The following is a 24,939-nucleotide window of genomic DNA, read 5'->3' as shown; positions in this document are numbered from 1 at the left end:
AGGCTGCACTTTCTTTCGCGCTGGACGGCTCTCCTTACGGGGCGCACTCCTTGCGTGTGGGGCTCCCCTCCGCGCGGGACACCCCTGCGTGGCAGGGCACTCCTTGTGCGCATCAGCACTGCATATGGGCCAGCCCCACACGGGTCAAGGAGGCCCGGAGTTTGAACCACAGACCTTCCATGTGGTAGGTGGACGCCCTATCCATTGGGCCAAGTCTGCTTCCCGACACATTGCCTTTTGATTAAAGATTGATTATAGACCACACGTAGAATATGTTTATAATTCAGTAATGATTTCATTTTCTGAGTAGTATGACTATTTTGTGCCATTTTTTAGTTTTTGAAGAAACAAAAAGATTTATTTCACTTGTAGCTCTGGCATGAATTCCTATAGGTTTTCAAATATTTTGTAGATTGAAATGATCTTTTATAATCCTATGAGAACTTATAATGCAAGTAATATTTTTTTCTATCTGAAAACAACTAGCTTGGGTTAAAATTTTTTTTCTCTTTATTTTTAACTGTATAATTGATACTCAGTGTTTTAGCTGTAATAATGTGGTATACCCTTTTATATCAGTTGTTATACTTTTTCTGCCTTCCACATTGTCCTTACCGGTATGCATGATTTTGATTTGTCTTTCGAAGGAATCTATAGGTTAATAAAATTTTATATTTGAATATTTGAGTAGCACACTGTGTGTTTGAATCTTGGCAAGGCTATTTGTTGGCTTTCTTTGATTTATGATTTCTTGTTAAAGAAAACATAGGACTTTATTCCTGTTAGTTTCCTTGCACAGTAGACAGGTTATGGAAGGAGAATATCGATCAGGAAATAGCAGTAAAATGCAATGTTGGGGGCTGTTGGCCTTAGACAAGGTAGCTGTCATTTTGGTGTCTTTCCTATCAATCTGGCTAATGACTGTTTTTGCACTTATAAATTCCTGAGAACACCTGTTTTTCTGTAAGGAATAAATGTTTGACTTTCAGTGACAGATGCAAATTAACTATATCACTTTAAATTAAGATTTGAAGTAAAATAGGAAAAAAAAAAAAAAAGACCTAGAAAGTGACTGAATATATATATACTTTATGGTTAAATTCCCTTCTTTGGCCAAGCCAGATGTTAAAATAATTATTAGATATATTTTTTATTCCTTGGTTAGGACATAATTCTGCCCAGGGTTGGTTTGATTCACAGAGGCAGCTTTACCCTTATTTTTTCATCAGGACCACTGAAAGTAAAAATACAGCAAATCTTCCAGTTGTGATAATGGTAATTTCCTCCTTGAATCTGGTTCCTTTCTCTAAGTTTTTCCAAATGTTTACTAAATTGAAGTGCATTTTCATTACCCTGATTTCATTTTAATTTCATTTCCTTTAGCACCTTCTGTATAGTTCACAGAAAACACATAACTTTTACTTATTGTTTTGATCCAACCCCTTCATTCATCCAGATTCCTGGGGAACTGGAGAAAAGGAAGGATGGGTGATAGGTTTTTTAGTCTTAACATTTTTTAAAAATTTCCTCTTTCAGAATTTTATCTGCAACTTACAAGAAATAAAAATAGATGGTGCCACTTGAAACCAGGAATATGAAGCTTTAGAACTGTCCTGACCCAATGGATCATTTTTCTTATTCTCAGGCTAATTGTTCTCCTCTCTTCGTTGTAAAATATCTATTTTTCATCTTCATTTTATTTAAGGTTTTTGACAATTACAGGCAGTTTCTTGATGAATAGGAAATACTAAATTTAGGCTACTAGCAGTCTTTGTTTATAAGAAATTAACTTGCTACAGAAATTTTACTCTGGAGATAATTAATATAAGGCAAATAATGAGAACAGTTCTTCAGTGAGGTTAATGGGTTAAGTTTCGGTTCTGTCACAAACTATTATGTGAGTCAAGTCAGTCAACCTTTATGAATCTGTTTTCTCATTTGATATTTGACCTCTGAATTAGATGATACATGAAAAATGATTTTTGATCTGTAAGGTGTTCTGAAGGTGCAATTTATTTTATTTATTTATACTGGCTATATTGACACTATGATGTCCTTAAAATACTGTGCTAAAGATAAGTGAAGAGGGTTCAAAATTTCTGATGAAATAAATTTAATAAAAAAATGCAAATGGATCAGCTGTTTAAAAAATTTAACAAATGGAGGAAAGGGAAGGATAAACATTTTAAACTGATACACATTTTAATAAATTATATTTTTAACTTTTCTTCATATGAAATATACATATAAAAAATTTATGCAATGTGTATTGTACTTTTGAAATAATAATAGACACTGATGTACGTATCACCCAGTTTAAGAAATAGAGCATACATTCCTTTCTCTGTATCCATCAAGAACCATAATTTTAAATACCTCCTATATGTTAATAACTCCCACTTAAATGTATAGTTTAGACCTTTCCCCTGAACTCCCAGATTCCTTTATCTAGCTGTATACCTAATAGGTATCTCATTAAACATCTCTAAAACTGAACTTCTGATTTCTACTGTCCACCTCTCTGTTCCTTTGTAATCTTTGTTATCTCAGTTACTGGCAGCTATCTTGGCAGCTGCCCAAGCTGAAAATGTGGGAGTTTTGGTTTACTTTTTCTCCCCATACCCCTGGAAGATGTTATCTGCAGATCCTGTTGACAGTTCATTAAAAATGCACCCAGAATCCCACTTCTCAAAACCCCCAATTGCTAATTTAGTTTAAGCTATTGTTATCTCTTTCTAGATTATGGCTGTAGTCTCCCAACTGCTATCTCAGCTTCCATTGTTTCCTCCTCTATAGTCTGTTTTCAGCACAAAAACTAGAGTGGTTTTGTTAATGATGAAAGAGGTTGTTGATGTGGGAGGAGTGGGGTGAGGGGGGTGGGGGGTATATGGGGACCTTATATTTTTTTGAATGTAACATTTAAAAAAAAACACGAAAAAAATAAAATTAAAATTAAAATAAAATAAATTAACATAGCCTGCCATCAAAAAATATGAAACTTACCTGTAGTATAAGAAACTAAAAACAGTGTATTTCTATTTCTTACCTCCTAATCTTTTGCTATTGATGTCTTACAAAAACTTGTACATATATCTTCTTCAATGCCACAATCCATTGTTAATATTCTTGCCTTAAATAATTATATTAAAAGGAGATTAAAAATGAAAAAAAAAAAAAAGTCAGAAGTCACACCTCTGTTTAGAACCCTCCAGTGACTTCCCTTTCCATAGCTCAGAGCAAATGCTCTTTGGCTCCCTGTTCACTATCTCATCTCTCTGACTACTTTTCCCTTGTTCATTCCTGTTCATTCTTGTTCCACCAACACTGGCATCTTGCTGATCCTCAAGGAGGCCATTGAGCCTTTTGGCCTTTGAAGTTCCTAGCTTTATACTTAAGGCTTTTAGCCTGATCATCTTCCCTTTGAGGTCCAGGGCTTTTTATTCGCTTCCTTGCATCCATGGTCGTTATTACCCTGGCTCTCTGGGCCATTAAGCATGCATGTATGTTCTTTAGTGAATGCCTGTTTTAGAATTCTGATTGCTCTTCTTGTTTTGAGCCCTCCTGTCTTTTTTGTTGTTGTTTTATAGAGAATCCCTTTACTCTGCTGTCAATTCAGCCATTGTTGAAAAGATATTTTATTCAGTATGTTTTATGTAATTTTTTTCTTTGTCAGCTGTATTGCCAAAACTGGAAGTCTGATGAATTGTTACTAACTTACGAAGTTAGATCACTGATTTCTCAGAATAATTCTTTTTTTCTTGGATTAAAGGATGGGAGACTCCAGACAGGGGATCACATCTTGAAGATCGGTGGCACAAATGTGCAGGGAATGACCAGTGAGCAGGTTGCCCAGGTGCTGAGGAACTGTGGGAATTCTGTCAGGATGCTCGTTGCTAGAGACCCCATTGGTGAAATTTCAGTAACCCCACCTACCCCTGCAGCCTTACCTGTTGCCCTGCCGGCCCTGGCCAACCAGAGTTCTGGTTCTGTGAGTATACAAATCATTCTTTCATCTTAAATCAGATACTGAGTAGGATACACTGTGATTTAGAAATCCCTTTATCTCAGAGCACAACAGTAGTGTGAATAGTGTTTGAATACTTACCAGTGAATTGTGGCAGAAGGAGAGCTCTTTGGAGACGTTAGATGTATTTGATTTTTTCTCTTGCTGTTTCTCAGGGGTAAATCTTGTAACCTCCCTAAGCCTCAGCTGCTCATCTGCCAGATTGAGAATAATGCCATGACTGTTTTATCAGAATGGTGGGGAGGCATCACAATGGTGGAGGGGACGCTGTAAATACTATTCAATGTATGGGATTTATCACTGATAGGAACAGATTGGCAAAAAGAAATGGATGTTAATAATTATTATACAATATATGACAATACAATGTGTTAATAAAATTTATTGATATGAAATATTAATATAATAGTAATCATTATTATTAAATGTTATCAAGCACTTAGAATTGTCTGGGTCATCTAAAATCCTCATGGTATTCCTTCAAGATGGGTCATATCAACTATTTTATAGATGAGAGTACTGAAGTCCAAATAACTTCAAAGTTATTTGAAAAAATAAAAACGTAAGTTTGCAAAGTTGCAAGGCTGAGATTTTAATTCAGATCTTTCTGGTCTATTCCAAGCTATCTAACAGGATCTGAATCAAGAAATAATAAGGCAAAAGTAAAAAAAAAAGTTTTGAAAAAGAGGGATGAGATGTAAGAGGAAAAAAAAAAAGAGGAGCGGTTATGGTGGGTGGGGATGGCAGGCAATGCCCATCAGAATCTGAGTGACCACTTGGTGTCTTCTAGAGAGTTGTTTGCTTTTCCCTACTTGGAACCATGTGAGTGGAAATTTTGTCTAAGATATTAGACACTTTTTTTCCTTCTTCAAATCATGGTTACAATCATTTTCTTTTCCTCCTTTGCTCTAGTTCCCTGGAGCCTCTTACTTTCTAGGGACCATGTAGCTGTGTGATAAGTAGAAGCTATGTAAGTCTTGGGTAGTGAAAATTATAAAGAGGTCTCCTCCTATGTAGACCTCAGATTTTTATAGTCCAGCTCATTTCATCAGCACAGATTAATGACTTTTCTGACTTTAATCTGCTGAATTTCTCAGCAGATTCAAGGAGAGTTTGTTTGAAAAACTGATCAGGCCCTCTAGGAAATTTGAAATTTCTTTCTCTTTTACATCAAAGACATACTGTCATAATATAGCAAGTCTCAATTATATATTGTCAGGTAGCTGCCAGTGATGGCATATGATGTGGATTTTTAAAAAATCAGTACCAGAGTTAGTAAAATATTTCTTTCTGTTATTCCAATTGTTTGATTCTTTAAGAGTCATGATTTAATGTTCTTATAATTCTTTTTTTTTTTATGGGAGGTACCAGAGATTGAACCCAGGACCTCAAACATGGGAAGTAGGCACTCAACCACATGAGCTACATCTGTTCCCCCTTATAATTCTTATGAGTATTCTTTTTATCATACTTAAAAAAAAATTCAGCAGTGTTACTGAGATATATTCATATACCATATGATCTATCCAAAGTGTATAATCAATGGCTTTTAGTATAGGGAAACGGACTTTGGCCCAGTGGTTAGGGCGTCCGTCTACCACATGGGAGGTCCGCGGTTCAAGCCCCGGGCCTCCTTGACCCGTGTGGAGCTGGCCCATGCGCAGTGCTGATGCGCGCAAGGAGTGCTGTGCCACACAGGGGTGTCCCCCGCGTAGGGGAGCCCCACGCGCAAGGAGTGCGCCCTGTAAGGAGAGCCGCCCAGCGCGAAGGAGGGAGCAGCCTGCTGAGGAATGGCGCCGCCCACACTTCCCGTGCCGCTGACGACAACAGAAGCGGACAAAGAAACAAGACGCAGCAAAAAGACACAGAAAACAGACAACTGGGGGAGGGGAGGGGAATTAAATAAATAAAAATAATAATAATAAAAAAAATGGCTTTTAGTATAATTACAATGTTGTGCATTCAGTACCATAAAAAATTTTAGAACCATTTCACTGAGAAAAAAGAACCATTTTTCTTTTTCTTTTTGGAGTAATGAAATGGTTCTTTTTATCAGATTTTGTTTTGGGATTTTTCTATTAGTTTTATACCTCTAATAAAGTTTATATATTTTCCCTGTCCTCTCCAATCAAAGTGCTAATGTTTTAACCTTTCACTCGGTCTTTACAGTACCTAAATTTGGAGTAGAAAGGAAATATTTTAAGGATGAAGGCTAAATGTATACTTCATTTCTTTGTTCTTATGGATTTACCACCCTCCCCACATTCTTTACAAATTCCTTTGCTGTCATCTTAATGATTTACTGAGGGAAGTGAGGCTAAAATGTGTACACTCCCCACTATTCTTTAACAGGAAATGGATGCTCGTTCTTTTCCTAAGAGTTGGGACAACACTGGTGGTGTAAAGGAAAGTTAGTCACCTGTATCTTTCCTTTCTTTTTTTAAGAAATCCCTTTCAATCATTTACTTGCATTCTGATGTTAATGTTTTGAATTGAAAGCAGGGCATTTTGTTCTTAGACACCTATTCTTTTATAGGAATATTTTAAGTTAGAAGACAAGTAATAAAAATAGTTTTAGGTCAGTGTGTTAAATATTATAATAGTCTTAACCTTTTGTTTCAAAATTTTTTCTTTGCAGTTTTTTCAGATTCCAGTTCATCCTGAAATTTTTTCTAAGTTGCTGTACTAGTTTTATGTTGTGAAAAAAATTATCACAAACTTAGTGGAATAAAACAACATGCATTTATTATATCATAGTTCTATAGGTCAAAAGTGTGGGTCGGCTTGGTTGGGCTGCTCAGAGTCTAACAAGGTCAAAGTCTGCTGGGCTGGACTCTTATCTGGGTGCTCTGGGAAAAAATTCACTTCACTTCCAAGCTCATTCAGATTGTTGGCAGAATACAGTTCCTTGCTGTAGGAAGTCTCTGCTTCCTTGTTGGCTGTCAGCTGGGGCCCTCTTTCAACTCCTTAAAGCTACCAATATAGGGAGAGGGAAAAACAGGGGTAATATGGGAGCATTTTTGGGACTTGGGAACCGTCCTGAAGGACATTACAACAACAGATACAGGCCGTTATATATCCTGCCATCACCTACAGAATTGAGTGGGAAAGAGTGTAAACTATAAGGTAAACTATAATCCATGTTTAGTAGCAATGCTCCAAAATGTGTTTATCAATTGCAATGAATGTACCACATTAATGAAAGATGTTGCCAATGTGGGAAAATGTGGGAGGTATGGGGAGTGGGGCATATGGGAACCCCCTATGTAGTCTTTGTAACATTTATGTAATCTAAGTATTTTTTCCCCTTCCTACCTTCCCCACCCTGCTGTTTTTGCTGTCTATGTCCATTTGCTGTGTGATCTACTGTATCTATTTTCTTTTTGTCTTCTCATTTTTATTGTCCTCTAGAATTCACCAGGATTCAATCCTGGGGACCTCTGGTGTAAAGAGAGGTTCCCTGTCATCTGTGCTATCTCAGTTCCTGGTTTCTGCTGTTTCACCTTGACTCTCCCCTTCGTCTCTCTTTTGTTGCGTCATCATCTTGCCGTGTGACTCACTCGGCACAGGCACTTGGCTTGCTGTGCGGGCACTTGTGTGGGCACTCAGCTCGCCATGCGGGCACATGCATGGGCAGTCAGGTCACCATGTGGGCACTCACATGGGCACTCGGCTTGCTGCACAGGCACTGGCTCACTACTCAGGCACACTTCCTTTTCTTCATTTTCACCAGGAGGCCCCAGGGGTCGAACCCAGGTCCTCCCATATGGTAGGTGAAAGCCCTATGACTTGAGCCACATCCACTTCCTTTGAAGTATCTTTTAAATTAAAAAAAAAAAAAATTATTAAAATTTTTTTAAAAGGCTACCAATATTTCTTCTCACATGAACCCTCCATTTTCAAACCAGCCAGTGGCACTGGTTGATAAGTCATTTGACCTTTTTTCATCTCTTCCTGAGAGCAGGTTTTCTACTAAGAATTATTTTGAGTATACTCCAAATTGAGATATTTTATATATTTTTATATACTTCTGCCACCAGCTGGAGAAAACTCTTGAGTTTTTAAAGGACTTATGCGATTAGATTAGGTGTGCCTGGATAAGCTCTCTTTGCCAGATAACATAATCATGGAGTAGCACCAGGGGACAGAGACTGTGAGGACTCTCTTAAAATTCTGCTTCCTAACAGTTGCAAAGAAAATACTTGGCAAATCATGCATAAATTGACTATGCAGCTAAACACTACATATAATTAATTTTAATTTTTCCTTTTAGGACAGTTCTCCTTTTGAAACTTACGATGTTGAACTCAGTAAAAAGGATGGACAGAGTCTTGGGATTAGAATTGTTGGCTATGTTGGAACACCTCATACAGGTAAATAAATCACTTCTATTTTATACTTGGAAATAATTGTAAAGGAAGGTAAGGTTTCTAGACAGTAAAATTAAATACCTGCAGATTTTAATTTAAATATGGAATAATAAAACCATGAAACTATAATAGCCACATACTTTTTTATGATTAGAGAATCAGAGTTATATCTCAATAGTTTTATTAGTTGGCTTTGATAATCATTAGTAAAAGAATTTACTTGTCCTACTCAGTGTATAACATATGAGTTGAAGTATCTCTTGTTTCTAAAATAAAAATTTTAATATTGTGACTGTTATATATTGTATTTCATACATGATAAAGTAAAATCATTACTGCATATATTTCATATTGTGACTACCAGAAAGTGTTATTATATCATGGAAAAATTTTTAGTCACTGAAAATTTTAGTCACTAAAATTAAATATTTTAATTAGAATTATCTTTCTTTCTTATAAAGAAAACACATTGTTAGAATAAATACATGACCCAAGTATCTCTGAATAATGATGCCTTAACTCCTGTATGTAAAGCTTTGGTAACTTTCAATGTAAGAGTAACTCTAGTATTATAGGAGAATTGTTAAGGTAAAAAAAAAACAAAAGAATCTTTTCCTGTGACTATTTGCTAAGAACATGAAAATCCAGAGCTATGAAATGTTCTAGTTTTTTTAAATAACAAGATTAGAGATCTAATTTCTCTTTAAAATTATTATCTTGCATCCTTACAGCAGGTGGAAAAATTAAGAGTGCTAATATATTCAAAGTCCTGAATGAAATTCATGTCAGACCACCTTGTGCTATTTTAGCGTAATGAAATAGCTATTTTCAAACCTTTAGATATTTCTAAGTGCCACCTTCTGTAGGTTCAGAATTTAAATGAGTCCCAAATAGTTTTTCTAAGCAGACTTAACTGAGGAAAGCTGGCTTAGTTCCTAAACTTGTGGCTCTTAATCTTTATTATGTTAGGTTTTCAGGGTGTACCAATCAACCTAAAAATGTAGAAATAGAAGTAAAACAGAAGTGAAATACTGATAGATAATTGAGAAAATTTGATATTATATTACTGAATAAAGAAGAGATTCTTTTCACTTCTTTAAAGAAGTTTTTGGGATGGTTGTGGGAGAGGTAGAGTGATAGTAAATCCAGAAATGTAGTTTTTCAAAATAATTTTGTTCTGCTCCATTCATTGGAGTGGCAAGGGGCTACTCTGCTAGAGGAAGATAAAAAAGACAAATATAAGAAAGTATTCAGGGAAACAAACATAAACAACTTTTTTAGGGATAAATATATGTTTTAGCAGAGATGCAAGCAAAATGCTTTGGTATAGCAGAAGAAAGATTAAACTTGACAGAAGGAAATGGAGAATTCACAAAGAATTCCTTTGAGCTAGGCAGGGAAAAGGAGAAGGATTTTGATAAGAGAGTATAAGGTTGAGAGAAAGAAGAATGAAATGAGAAAAAGGGGTAAAATCATGAAAATGCTTGGTGTTTTGGTGGAATTGTAAGAGTATATAACAAACAGGACTTCTGTGTTGATAGAGGGATGTAGTAGAAGATGAAGAAAAAAATAACTTTGGGGTAGATTATGGAGGACCTTGAATGTGATTCTATGAAATTTACGTTTTATTATGTTGGCACTAGGAATCCATTGATGTTTATTTTGATTCTGAAGATAATATTTTAAATTCCTATGAAATTAAAAATAAAAATATAAAATCATCCAGATTCATTTTCCAGGTTCCCTTCTAGTTCTAGTCCCATAGGCATGCATACTTTTTATATAATTGTAATTTTTATGTTGTCATTTGTCTCTATTTGCATACTTCATTTTATATTATATTTCATGTTGCTGACTTCATTCTAGTTTTTTCAGGACCCTTTGTACTGTTCTTCTGTCTGTGTTTGGGGAATCTAATAGTATAGCATGAGCAGTGAATTAAATATGGGCAGGAAGATCTGTTGGGAGGCTCTTGTCACAGTACTGGTGAAAAATGATGAAGGTTTATGCCAAGTCAGCAATGAGAATGGAGATAGACCAAGAGAAGAGGGCCAGGTTTGACATGGGCTCTCCTGAATTCCAGCTTATATTAAAGTACATTTCATCAAGGCTCCATTACTGATTATTTTTTCAGAAGAATAGTCATCAGTCAAGACGTTTTGAATTCTGGTCACTTGTGTTGTTGACAGTTTTAAATCATCCATCAATTTCTCTGCTTGTGTTCAAAATAGTATTTATAAAGCCTCCAGTCAGCCCATTTAGCTAATTAAGCTCTTGATATGAATTTTGCAATCAAGGCCTAATTAGGGGTTTCTTCCTTTTTTTCCATGTGTTTGTGTACCTGCAGGGGAACCATCAGGGATTTATGTGAAAAGTATAATACCTGGCAGTGCTGCATGCCACAATGGCCAAATTCAAGTGAATGACAAAATAGTTGCTGTAAGTAACTGCCTTCTGTTTCAGAATTGAATGAAGTTAAAAAAAAAAAAAAGGTTGATCTTTATTATAATATATATGAGAAGGTAATGGGATACTCTGTTTTCATAAGGTTTAAAAAATTTGTTAGTACAGTAAAATTTCATGGTCCTAAATTTTCCTTTTTCCTTTTTAATTTTTTAACTATCAGGGAAGAATGGATTCATTTACTGTATTGGTAGGAAAAAATACATATATACATTCATATATAGTTGAAATATGTCCTCGCATTCTCCTAGAAAATGTTTTTTAAGCACCTCTTTGTATTTTTAAAATTCTCCCAAATTATTTATAATTCATATGCCATTACCAGTTCTTTTTATTTCTTCATGACAGTAGTTTTGTGGTTTTTTTAAAGAGTTATTTTATTTATTTATTTCTCCCCACCGCCTTGTTTGCACTTGCTGTGTCGGTTTGTCTTCCTTGTTTCTTTAGGAGACACCGGGAACCAAACCAAGGACCTCTGATGTGGGAGGGAGGTGCCTAATTTGCTTGAGCCACCTCTGTTCCCTGCTGTATTAGTCAGCCAAAGCGGTGCTGATGCAAAATACCAGAGACCTGGTGGCTTTTATAAAGGGTATTTATTTGGGTAGAAGCTCACAGTTAACAGGCCATAAAGCATAAGTTACTTCCCTCACCAAAGTCTATTGCCACAGTTGGAGCAAGATGGCTGTTGACGTCTGTGAGGGTTCAGGCTTCCTGGGTTAATCTATTCCCAGGACTTGCATCTCTCTGGGCTCAGTGCCTCTGCTATCTCCCCAAGGCCAGCTGTAGACTATCAGGCAAATGGCTTATTTCTCTTTCCCGGGCCTTTTCTCTTCTCACTGCCAAGCTCCTCTGTGAGCTTACTTCCTGGGGCTTCAGCTAAAAACTCCAACCTCTCTTCTCTGCAGTGCAATTTCTCTCTGAGTTCCTGACCACCAAGGGGCGTGGGGACTCAACATTCTACTGATGTGACCCAATCAAAGCCTTAATCATTATTTAATCAAGTAAAAAAAGTAAAATGTCTGAATCCAGTACACTCTAATATGCCCAGAGGAAAAGACCAGTTTACAAGTATCATTCAGTATCTCTTTTTGGAATTCATCAGTAATATCAAACTGCTATACCTGCTTTGTTGTGTCTTTCATTGTGTTTTCTTCTTGTGTCTCTTGTGTCATCTTGCTGCACCTGCCCGTTGTGTCAGCTTGCTATCTTGCTTGTCCTTTTTAAGAGGCACCAGGAACCTCTGCTCCCCACTTTTTTGGTCTCTCATTATGTTTATCTTCTTGTGTCTCTTGTGTCAGCTTGCTGCACCTGCCCACACCAGCTCACTCTCTTCTTTAGGAGGCACTGGGAACTGAACTGTGGACCTCACATGTGGTCAGTAAGAGCTCAGTCACTTGTGCCACATTCACTTCCCCCAAATTTTTTGACTAGCAGTAACTTTGAGAATACTGAAAGCTATTTTATATGGTTGAGAATATAGTAATTAACCTTTTGTCAAGTCAGACTGGTCTTTCCCCTATTTAGTCAAATTAATTAAATTTTATAGTTCTTTTGAGATTTTTTAAATTATATATTTAATGTAGTGATTTACATCAGAACAGATCTTTGCTCTTATGATGTGAATCTTTGTTTTTCATGTCCATCTGAGGAAGCACCTATCATGACTCTTTGGCTTTTATAATAATGGCCTTCAGAAATGTCTCCAGGCTCTGGAGACCAGCAATAGCAGTACACTCTTCAGAGAAAATCCTTATGGTTTGATTAGCCTGAGGATTGAGAGAGGAACCTGCCAGTCCTGATGAACTTAAGAAATGTGGAATTGGGCTAGACTTAGATTAGTAGAATACGTTTCTTGGACATACTTTTTTCAGAACACGAGGGTACCTAATGCTGGGAGGTCAGTGTATTTCTTCTAGAAAAATAACACAAAATGGTGTAATTGAGAGAATTATTAGTAGATGACCTATTCAATTTTGGTGATAATAGGTTCTATTAATACATCTTGAGAGCTATGTTTAACATTTGACCATCAATCATGGCACTTTGAATCTCGAACATTAGAGAGTAAGACCCTTTATCTCTTTCAGGCTTTTGGTTAAAATGTGTGACTTAAAATGCAAGTTTGAATTTGCTTTCTGATTTGGCAGGAAGTTTGTCAGCATGTTTTACCACCAGTTTGTTTGTTTAGGGCACTTGTACTACTAGTTTTGCACCCTTAATCAAAAATACTTTCTGAGGTCTAATATAAATTGTGTCTGGAATAAAATGAATTGTCTAATTTTATTCTGCCTTGCCAGAATTTAAAGTAGCAGCTAACTTGAAGCCTTTGTTCCTTAAAGTATCACTTAATGTTTTAGGTTGATGGTGTGAATATTGAAGGTTTTGCCAACCAGGATGTTGTTGAAGTATTGCGAAATGCAGGTCAGGTGGTACACCTAACCCTAGTGCGAAGAAAGACATCCTTATCTGCTCCTGCACTTGAATGGTCTTCAGACCGAGGTAATGCTTTCCACTATCCCTCTTCTTCATGCAGTCTAAGTTTGCAAGAATAGCTCAGTTATGGAATTGCTCTGAGAGCCTAACTCAGAAAAATTGCCCACCTTGTGTAATGCAGTGATGGAGAAATAAATCAGCTCATTTGTGCATTGAAGAGGCGTTTCCTTTGCCTGATTATAATGTACCAGTCCAAATGTTAGGGCATAAACCCTGACATGCGCTAAATTCTGAGAGCTTCTTTAAATGGAGATTAAAATAGTTTTCCCTCAGCTACATGTAATATCAGATATTAAGAACTGCTTTTTGACTTTGGATAAAAAGGGGGAAATGGAAAGGACAAGTGAGTTTATATGGCTAAGAGTCTCCAAAAAGGAGAAGGGAGGTCATCAGGGGGTGATGCTTATGCATGCCTCAGCAGGGTACCAGAGACAGCCAAGGTAGATGGAAACCCAGGTGCTGGTTCTTCTGAGGGCTGCAGTGACCCATAGGTTCAATGGTCAAGGCAGATGGCTCTGGAGTTCAGGGCCATGTCTGTTGACCCTACTTTGGAGTTTGTGTTCCTGAGTGTGGTGGAGTTGGACTCAGATATAACCTTTCTACACATGCCTCTTCTGTTACTTTTACTGGACCTGTGGTTGGTGTTTGGGTTGGTGTATACTCAGGAGACCTGTATCTCTGAACTGTCCATGTGATGGCCAGGCCCTGGGGCCTCAGCAAACTTGCAGTTGCTACCCTCTGGTTTGTTGGACTTACCCTGGCCAGCTAACAGGGAGGTGAAGAGGGTCAACCACCACACCAGGTAGCCAAGAGTGCCTATAGCTGCAAGGAGGAGAATTGCATCCATCATCCATGTGGAATCTAAACCCCCTCTTGATGTAGAGGGGGACTGGATATAGCCATCCCAGGTCCACAAGATGGAGGAATAGAGTATGGATTAGAGTGGATTTAGTGGTGTTCTGCTGGGGAACTATTATGATTAGTAAGGGAAGAAATTGTAGTAGTGATGTGGAGAGGGTGGCCATGGTGGCTGCTGATGGTTGGGAGAGGGAAGAAGAGATATGGTGTGGGGGTGTTTTCAGGATTTGGAGTTGTCCTTGGTGGTGCTGCAGGGATTGATGCTGGACATTGTGTGTCCTGTCATGGCCCACTGGGTGGCCTGGGGGAGAGTGTAGACTACAATGTGGACCACTGTCCATGTGCTGCAGTGGTTCTCTAGAATGTATTCGCCGGGTGCAGTGGATATGCCACAATGATGGAAGAGTTTGTTGATGGGGGGGACGTGGTGTGGAGGGGGTGGGGAGTATATGGGGACCTCATATTTTTTTAATGTAACATTTAAAAGAAAATAAAGAAGAAAAAAATAATTTTCCCCCAGAAGTTTCAAAATTTCATTTATTACTCATGTTTGAAGAGTTCCAGGCATTCTAATCTGTTTAATGCTTTGGCATTTTGCAAACTTCAGGTTTTATATTACTTGTAATGATTTGTTGTATTCTAATCTGACTCGTGATTTACTTTTTGAAATATAGTGAGAGAAAACAAAACATGGATGTGGCTGGAATTTCTATCAAGAGCATTTTTATTTCTAAAGTTTTAAAATTTTGGTTATAAGAATAGTAAATTTTCATTAGGGAACAAAAATATCATTGTATACATGTTGATTTTTAAGTTATCAATGTATAAATACATAGATCAACAAAGGTAGACAGTTGGGAAGTGAATGTGGCTCAAGCAGTTGAGTGTCTGCCCCCCACATGGGAGGTACCGGGTTCGGTTCCCAGTGCCCCCTGAAAAACAAAACAAACAAAAAAACCAACTCAGGGAAGCCAATGTGGCTCAGCAGTTGAGCACCAGCTTCCCTCATATGAGGTACTGGGTTCAATCCCCAGCCCTGGTACCTCAAAAAAATAAAAACAAAAAAAATACAAATGTTGACAGTCATGGGAACAAACATTCAATTGAAAATGGGTGACTAATTACGTAAATAGTGAGAAATAATCCATTAGAAATTGTTCGTAAGAAGATGAACAAAGGTATTTGTTTTCTCAAGGGATATGCCTCTGAAGAGATAATGAGCTTGGAAGCCTTTGCTTTCAACTAATATTGATTTATATTCAAATGGAAACTTTTAAAGTTTTATATGATGGTAGAATTTTTGCTGCTGAAAGACAGATGATGCCCTGTCAACTGTATTGTATGTATGGAATTTAAAATCACCTAAATAGTACAAATTGTGCAATGCCATATTGGCTTTAAAATGTTTATATAAATATTTTAATGGTCTTTAATATCTCTGATAGAGCCCTTGGCTTCAGTTTACTCTACCAAATAAAGTCTGTCATCTGTGAAGTAGCAGTTTTTATTGGGCGTATCTATATTATAAAGCTGTATAAGATCTCAACACCTGAATCTAAATCTGCACCCTTTCCTCCATGGTTTGGTCATCCCTTCTATGTGCTTTCCTAGTGCCTTTTGAAGAGCATCTACTGCAGCATCTAGCACATTACAGTGTAATCCTCCGTTCGTGTGTGGATTGCTCTACTCTAATGTGGAGTTGCTATTCCCCTTGCTCCCTGCCCCCTTAACACAGTTTTGTATGCCTTGTCAGAGTTGCTATAACAAATACTACACAGTGGGTTGACTTAAAGAACATTAATTTAATCTTTTAAAGTTTTGGAGGCTAAAAGACAAACATCAAGGTGTTGACAGGGCTTGCTTTCTCCCAGCGTTGTAGCATTCCTGCAATCTCTCATCACATGGTACTTTTCCTCACCTTGTATTTACTCCTCCAATTTCTGCTGACTGTGGCTTCTACTGACCTTTGGCTTCTCCTAATTCACTGCATCCCAATTTCCTTTGCTTATAAGGACTTCTGTCATATGGACTAAGGCTTACCGTGATTCAGTTTGTCCTCATCTAAATAGGATCTTTGAAAATCCTATTCACAAATGAGTTTACACCTTAATTCGTAATAGCATCTTCAAAGACCAAATTTACAGCTAGGTTCATACCCAAAGGACCAGGGGTTAGGAGTTGAACATGGCTTTCGTGGGGGATGTGATTCAATCCCCAGTAGCCGGCATTTAAAAGTCTGTTTTACAACTGGGGTGGGGGGAAATAAAACAAAATAAATACATCTTAAAAAAAAAAAAGTCTGTTTTACTGAAACAAGCTGCACAACTTCCAGATCTTTCATAATATCTCTGTCTACCGTTTGAAATCTTATCCTTGCTTTTTGTATGCCTTGGTTTGGCATACCATCAGGTCATGTACAGCTTTGTACCATAAATTCTGTTAGTATGTAGCTTTTTTCCCAGCTGCACTAGCAACTTCTAGTGAACATTTATATTAGCAACTGGTAGTGCATTTAGTGGTTATCAGAAGATTAATGATCTAAAAAATCCTCTGTATTATTTAAAATCTCATCTTATGATGATAGGAGCTTTTAATTATTTATCTTTTTCAACTTTTTATTGTAAAAATTTTCAAGCACAGAATGGAAAAAGAATATAAAGAATATTCATAATCCTACAGTTTAGATTCTAAAGTTAACATTTTGCCATCTTTGTTTCATCTATTATCTTTTTTCCTGAACCATTTCAGAGTGAGTAGTAAACATCATGACACTTCCCTACATACTTCAGCTTGTATCTTCTACAAATAAGGATATTCTTTTATATAATCATACACACCTAAGAAAATCAATAGTAATTCCCTAATATGAAATACTCAATCCTTGCTTAACTCTCCCCAGTTGCCCAAACCAAAATATCTTTTGTAGCACCCCTCCCATTCTCTTTTTCCCAAAAACCCCCACAAGATCCAATCATGCATTGCACTTACTGCATTGGTTAAGTCTCTTTGGTCTCTTAATGTAGACGCATCCTCTACCTCTGCCCCATGGCATAGACTTTATCAGTTCGTTTTTCATTAGATTCCCACATCCTAAATTATTTTGCTTGTTAGGTCATTTAATTTGTTTCTATATCCTCTATGTTTACTGTGAGCTGGAAGCTTGATCTAAAGTCTTAATTAGATTCATGTTATATATATTTGATATGAATACTTTATAATCGAAGGAGGATTATTTTAAAAATAACTTAAAAATGACTCTGGATCAACCTTTCTTGTATGTAAGAAATAGTGACTTGCATACTTGAGATTGAAAATGTTGGATAACTCCTGTTACTTGACTTATTTCAATTACTTAAGGAAAGAATCTCCATATGTACCCCAGGGCAATGTATCTAGAACTGCCATCCAGTTCTTAAGGTTACCTGTGTAGACTTGTTTGTTATACTCATGATGTCATGCCAGAACCTAGGAGAGCCCAGGACAACTGGACTGGCTGATTCTGCATGTCCTGGCTTCTGGCCCATAATAGCAGTAGAAATATAAGACCTTAGTGCTCTCTTTCTTTTCTTGGTATAGATTGAAAGGCATCTACTACTTCCTTACCAGTGACTTCGCTTTTCTCTTCTCATTGTTATTTTTTTCAATACTACCTAAAAGTTTATTTTTTATTTTTTTAGGAGGTATCAGGCATTGAACCCAGGACCCCGTGCATGCAAAGCAGGTGCCCAACCACTGAGCTATATCCGCTCCACAATGAGAGTTGGTTTTTGCATTTGTTTCTTTGTTTTTAGGAGGCATGAGAAATCGAACCTGGGATGTTGTACATAGGAATTAGGTACCCAACCACTTGAGCTACATCAGCTTCCCAACAAGTTCATTTTTTAAGGAATTGATTGGTTATCATATGTGGCATTTTAGATAAAGGAATCATATATTTAAGTTATTTGAGATGCTTGTAATGAGATAGTGAAACAAAGTGAAGTAAGCTCATTTAAATATAGTTTTAAGCTACCACTGATTCAAATTTGCAATCCTTATTTTAGGGACTGCTGCAGAACCACCGAAAACACCAGCCCTCTTTCTAAGTGGAGCAGTGGAAACAGAAACTAATTTGGATGATGAAGATGAAGAAGTTGAAGAAAGAATGGATAATCTAAAAAATGACAACATGCATACCTTAGAAAAATTGGGTAGGCACAAAGCATTCACTCTGGCATAATTAGAATTTCTCATTTGTTAACTATTTTAGCTCTTTGTTGTTAATGTAATGTGAGGGATTTGAGGCATTGTGGAGCTGTAAAATAGGTTATTAATATCAATACTTTAACATTGATGGCAGGGTTTACCAAATTATTCTTGTTTAATTATATTAATTTTGGATGCGTAATATGTGATCACATAGTATGAGATGACTTTTTTCATCTTGTTCTTAGCACTTTTAATTGATAGATAACTTAGCTTATATTATTATTGATATATCTATAGATAAATAGCTATCTATAAGCATATATTGATGCTTCCTTTTCACCATAAAAATTAATGGTATATGTATTTTCATACATTGCACAAGATAGTCTGCTATATATTTATTCTCTAATTTTATTTGTAATTGATTTGCAAATTTGTCCTTTTACTTTCATACTTTGAAACCTCAGCTGTTCTAATTGACTATTCAGCAAGCACATTTTTAAAAATAGATTTATTTTTAAAATTTATTTCTCCCCACCCCCTCATTGTTTGCATTTGCTGTGTCTGGCGGTCTTCTGTTTAGGAGGCACCAGGAACTGAACCTGGAACCTCCAATATGCGAGGGAGGCACCTAATTGCTTGAGCCACCTCGGCTCCCTGTTTTACATTGTGTCTACCATCATGTTTTCCTTCTTGTGTCTTTTGTTACATCATCTTGTTGCATAAGCTTGCCACACCAGCCTGTTGTGTCAGATCACAGTCTTGTTCTTTTTCTTCAGGAGGCACTGGGAACCCAATCCAGGACCTCTTATGGTAGGCAGGAGCTTTGTTGATTAAGCCACATCTGCTTCTCTAGGAGGCACATTTTGTAACAGTCTCACTCAATTTTCTGCACAAAGGTGCTCATGAGAGCCTTGTCATTTGAATGAAACTCCTTGAAATAGTTAATAGCATCTATGTTACAGAGAAATTTTGTGGGAGGAAAGTTTTTGGTTTTGATTGTTGTCTTAGTGTCCCCGTTACTATGACAAATATCACAAACTGGTTTTGGCTTAAAAAACAGAAATTTATTGTTTCACAGTTTTTGAGACTAGAAGGCTTGCTTACTCCTGCGGCCAGTAGCATTTTGGTGGTCTGGTCATCCTTGGGTTCCTTGGATTTCCTGCCACATGGTGATGTCTTCTCCTTTCATTTCCTAGTTCCATGGCCTTTCAGTTTCTGGCTTCTCCCCATGGCTTTTTTTTTCTATAAGACTCCCAGGAATAGAATTAAGACCCTTCCTGATTCAGTTGGCCACACCTTAACTAAAAATCACATCTTCGATAGATCTTATTTAAAGTGGGTTCACATTCACAGGATGGGATTAAGATAAAGAAGGAGTTTTTGCTGGGGTACATAATTTAACTTACCACTATTGTTTTGTCTCAGGAAAGAGTGACCTGAGGGAAGATGTTAACCCCTCTTTAAGGTTAAAAAAATTTCTTATGATTTAGAAATTTACTTTGTTATTTTTGACCCAATGGATTTTAATTAATCATTGTTATTTTAAGTCACCTGAATTCCCAGATAGATTTTACAGTTGCTGTCAGGGAAAATCAAGTACGTTATAAAGTTAGAAATATTCTTAGAAATATTTTTCATCTTTTTGGATCAACCTCACTACATTTTTTCTTCATGAGTATGTATAATTTCAGTTTCGGAGTAAGACCAAAATCTTTTAGCAGCCATGAAGTTAGCTCTCTTTTTCACCATTGGAATAATTGTTTCAGATCATAATATTGTTCATTTTGTTGATTGTTTTGTGTAGCATAGGTTTTATTGAGCTTCTGAAAGTAAATTTCTTGCCTCTGACACTCTGACTTTTGTGTTGTGTTTTAAAATTTATGGCTGTCTATGCTTGCTTTTGTACAACTGAAAGGTCAAAATGTCATCAGAAGAATTGTAGGTGAAATGTAAATATTATTTTGTACACATATATTAACTATCATTTGAGTAGCATGTTTTTATGATGCTCAATTCAACCAATGAGTTGCAAATTTTGTTCAAATTAACTTATCAGATAAGAAACTGCTCCCTGGAAAAAATTTAATAGGCAAGATGTTAGAACTTTTAATGTAATCCTTTATGGAAATTTAACAGGAAAAGGCACAAATGTGCAGAGCCCATCCGAATTTGATATTTTGCTTTTAATAGGCTTTTTGGATAGTTAAGCCCAAAGAGTAAATTAGCACATCAGTTAATATAGTTATTTCATGGATGTTCTTCTGTAAATTTAGTAATTTGTGTTCATTAGTTTTAGTTTCTGATTTCTGAGGTTAGCCTGTTTACTTAATGATTTCTATTATATAATAAAGCATTATATGCCTACAAGATGAGATGTTGCTGCTGAAGACTAAAAGAGCTGATTTTGCAAGTTACGTTTGATTTTAGGCAGATGGTTGTCTCAGTTGTCTCAAGTGTTCTGTGACTTGTCCAATATTATGACTAAACTGAGACAGCTTTTCTTTAGCTTAAAAAAAAAAAGTAGAGGTTTGATCATTTTCAGCTACTACTATGGATAAAAGTAGAAACTATAGTTTTGGTACTTTGACTTTTAACTGTTAAACATTATTCAGACGACGAACTTTTATATGAACACCAAGCTCCTGGCTAAGATTGTATGGAGGACAGACCAGATACTTACAGACACTTAACAATCTGTCATAGCTCTTCTTCTTCTTCTTCTTCTTCTTGTTTTTTCATGGAAAATGCATTCCAATTTCTAACCATGTGTCTGGTATATTGCAAGAGTGAGCTTTATTTTCTGTTTGTAGCATTAGACCTATATAGTCAATTTGTATTATATGGAATGTTGTATCTGGTTCTTGTTTGTAAAATATAATATTTTTTATATCTCCATGCTTTAATTATTTTACAGATCTCTTGCAATGTGGGCGGATTTTTTTCTTTTGTACCTATTTAATTGTACCATGTAATCCTTGGTGTCCTGTCTGTTCATGTGCACATTCATATATTTTCTTCATGCTGTTACATAATCATCTTTCAATATTTTCTATTTTTTCTTTCCTTTTTTATCATTACCTTAGGTTTAGTTACTCTATGCCCTTCTTCTGCCCTACTTAAATTGCCCACTGCATTACTATTAATATGTTTTTTTGTCCTAGATTTGTCATTTTGATGTGATGTTACATATGTGATCATGATATCTATTTTTTATCGTTAGAGAAGTTATGAGTTCATAATCACATTATGTGAAAAATATTGCATTCTCATATACAACCCCACCACCAACACCTTGCCTTGGTGTGGAACATTTGTTATATTGTTTTGTTTTTCAAGATTTATTTTTTATTTATTTCTCTGGGGGAAATGGGGGGGAAAGGGGGGAGGGGGGAGAAATATATCCCCTGTTGCCTGTTCTCTGTGTCCATTCTCTATGTGTTCTTCTGTGTCTGCTTGTATTCTTATTAGGTCACTATGGTAACCAATCCCGGGACCTTCCAGAGTGGGAGAGAGGCAATTACTCTCTTGTGCCACCTCGGCTCTCCTGTTCTGCTATGTCTTCTTATTTTCTCTCCTCTCTGTCTCTTGTTGTGTCATCTTGCTTCGCCAGCTCTCTGTGTCGGCCAGCACTCCTGTGTGGGGTGGCTTTTCCTGCATGAGGCAGCATTCCCACACAGGGGCGGCTCTCCTGGGTGGGGCTGCATTCCCGCATAGGCCGGCACTCTGCGTGGGCCAGCTCGCCCTCACCAGGAGGCCCTGGGCATCGAACCCTGGACCTCCTATATGGTAGACGGGAGCCCAGTTGGTTGAGCCACATCCATTTCCCTGTTATTATTGTTGATAGCACTTTAAAAAAAAAATAATTGTGCTACTTTTTGAACAGTAGCTACCTTTGTTAAAATTGAAAGGTTATTAAATTAATTCTGTCTATTGTCCATTATTACATTAGGTGTATTTTTCCCCCATATACCACTCTGATATTACAACCTTGTATTAGTATTGTGTCATAGCTTTTAAAATTATCTTACCTTTGCAACAAAGGCAGTATTACACTTGGGTAAGAATATCCTGTTATCTGTGTATCCACAAAAGATTAGTGCAAAACCAAGGTTTCTATAATATTAAAGTTCATACAACTCAGTGATTGAATTAAACCAGAAAATCCTTTAGAATTGCCCCATACAAAAAGTCTGATTGGATTATGTTGATGTGCATTATTGATAGTAATATTTCCAATGGGTGAGATGACTGGTACTACTTTGAAGTGATTAACATTTAAATGAAATCCTTATATGACCAAACATGTTAAAAAAACAAAGCCAGATGCCTTTTACTTGTAAATTACAGTATGTTTACATATAAACCGATATAATTCAAATTTTACTAATTCATCTTTTTCTCTTTCCTTTAAAATATTCCTGAACCACAAAAGCACCTTTTTAATTTTGTCACAACTGGTCTTTACATTTTACATTAATTTATAAGTCACCTCTGAGTTACTTTACCCAGTCGTCCTAAGTTAATGCATTTTCCTTTTTATTCATTGCCCTTTTCTTAAACTTTGCTGTTACTGAAAAATTTAGTAGTTAAAAGTGTTTGGCCCACAGTAGCTTCAATATTCTTTTCTTTGTATCCAGAACGAGTCCCAGACTCTCCAGAAAAGGAGCTGAAATCCAGATGGGAAAACCTATTGGGCCCTGATTATGAAGTAATGGTATGTTAAAATCCTCTAATAAAAAACACTCATGTCTCATTTTCTGTCAAGTTCCTAACAGTACAATTTAAATAAATAGGAGAATCAAAGAATACTAGACTTGGCCTTTAGGTTTTTAGTTTTCCCTCCTACCTTCTTCTCTACTGGGTCAACCGATTTTTTTAATTCTTAATTTTATTTAAACAATTTTTTTTAGCATTTTAAGCCACAATAATAATTAAGTTCCACACACAAGCTTCAGTTACAATTACAATTAGCACACACCATTCATATTGAAACAATTTAAGTTCACAATAGGCAGAAAGATGTTAGGAGAAGGGAGGGCTTGCCTTTAAATTTATAACCTGTATCAGCTGCTTAAAATTGCTGGCATTTTTATGATTGCTTTTATGATCTGTTTGTTTTATTATACACTGAAAAGGCTGTGGATATTAGTCCTATGTTTCACAAAGAATCTTACAGTTTTATGAGAAAAATGAAAGAATGATTATCAAATGTATTGGGGAGAACAGGAAGTAATTTAGGTTAGGTATAAGTTTATGGTGCCAGTGGTCCATTAGACTTCCTTTCACCTGTTATTAGATTCATTGAGTAAGGGATTGATTACATTTCCCCATGTGTATCCACATGAAAGCAGAAAGCTGTTCTTAGAAAAGCCTCTACAGTTTTCACCAAATGCCTTAGTAATAAAATATTCTATTAAATTTCTATTGTCTTTCACTTTTTCTCACATATGCTTATCATTAGTACTTGTTGGCTGGTTGGAGATGTTTCTCTTCTTGATTCAGATTATCTAGCCACTCTATTGTCAGAAAATATCCAATGACATCAAGATGGATCAAAACAGTTTTTACTTTTTCTTCTTGCTAATTCTGTGCATATTGGTTCTCATGAATTGCTGCTCCTTTATCTCATGGATTTCAAATGCTGTCATAGGCTGTGACTTTTTCTATTGTTCTTAGTAGTTTGATATGGGAGAGTGTAAACTATAATGTGGATGGTTGACCATGTGGTGCAGAAGTGCTCAGAGGTGTATTCACCAAGTGCAATGAATGTCCCATGATGACGGGGGAGGTTGTTGTTATGGGGGGAGGAATGGGGTGAGGGGGGTGGAGGGTATATGGGGACCTCACATTTTTTGAATGTAACATTAAAAATAAATAAAGACAAAAAAAATTAGAAAATACAAAGTAAATTGTTGAACCAGTATTTACAAATGGCCAATTTTGTGATGGTCTCTTTTTTTCTTAGAATATTATCCTCCTTAAAATTGCCCTTCCAAATTTTATTTTTCAGTGGGTAAGGTCCTAACAGAGGGGCTAGAAAGAGGAGAAAATTTGAAGTTGGATGTTTAAAGTTACAACTTATTCACTAAGAGCTGCAGCTTAGTGTTCTGAAGGGGTGGGACAGAAAGGAAAAGCCAGGCTGAATGAACGAATGGATGAATGAACTAACTCCGATGTTTCCTATCTCAGTTTCTCCCAGGATCTACGTATCTGAAGTGCAGTAGTTTAAGAAGCTTTAACTGGATCATTGTTTAACTTATTCCCTCCCTCCAGATACACCTTATTTTATTAATAACTTATAGTACAAATTGACAATAAGGAACTTTTGCTTACCAAGGATTAAACTTCAGTGGATGTCTACCATTGAAGCAGAGAACAGTAGTTTTAGGCTAGGATTAAAATCTTTCAGTGCTCCATGAGTCTCCTACCAGATACCAGATTGTATCCTTGCCAGCTGTTTCTCCTCGGGAAATAATTTGAGCTTTTTGTGGGAAGTCAGGCGCTTCACTTTTCCCCCACTTACTGACTTTATTGACCTTC

General features: G+C 36.5%; 1 protein-coding gene across 11 annotated transcripts in view; it reads left to right on the top strand.

The window, feature by feature from the left end:
- Positions 1-24,939, top strand: part of PATJ (PATJ crumbs cell polarity complex component) — a 435,722-nt gene that overhangs the window by 56,038 nt on the left and 354,745 nt on the right. For 7 of the 11 annotated variants that reach the window (XM_012519032.3, XM_012519030.3, XM_012519031.4 and 4 more), the window contains exons 8-13: positions 3,770-3,988; positions 8,298-8,397; positions 10,742-10,833; positions 13,215-13,356; positions 18,252-18,398; positions 23,037-23,113. In XM_012519032.3, coding sequence (XP_012374486.2) covers positions 3,770-3,988; positions 8,298-8,397; positions 10,742-10,833; positions 13,215-13,356; positions 18,252-18,398; positions 23,037-23,113 — 777 coding nt within the window. The remainder of the gene's footprint in view (positions 1-3,769; positions 3,989-8,297; positions 8,398-10,741; positions 10,834-13,214; positions 13,357-18,251; positions 18,399-23,036; positions 23,114-24,939) is intronic. The other 4 variants (XM_071217421.1, XM_071217419.1, XM_071217420.1 and 1 more) reach the window with 1 other exon arrangement.

Source organism: Dasypus novemcinctus, chromosome 9 (assembly GCF_030445035.2).
Source record: "Dasypus novemcinctus isolate mDasNov1 chromosome 9, mDasNov1.1.hap2, whole genome shotgun sequence".
NCBI lineage: Eukaryota > Metazoa > Chordata > Mammalia > Cingulata > Dasypodidae > Dasypus > Dasypus novemcinctus.
The sequence above is the reverse complement of the archived record's forward strand: the minus strand, read 5'-3'. Positions and strand labels throughout refer to the sequence as shown.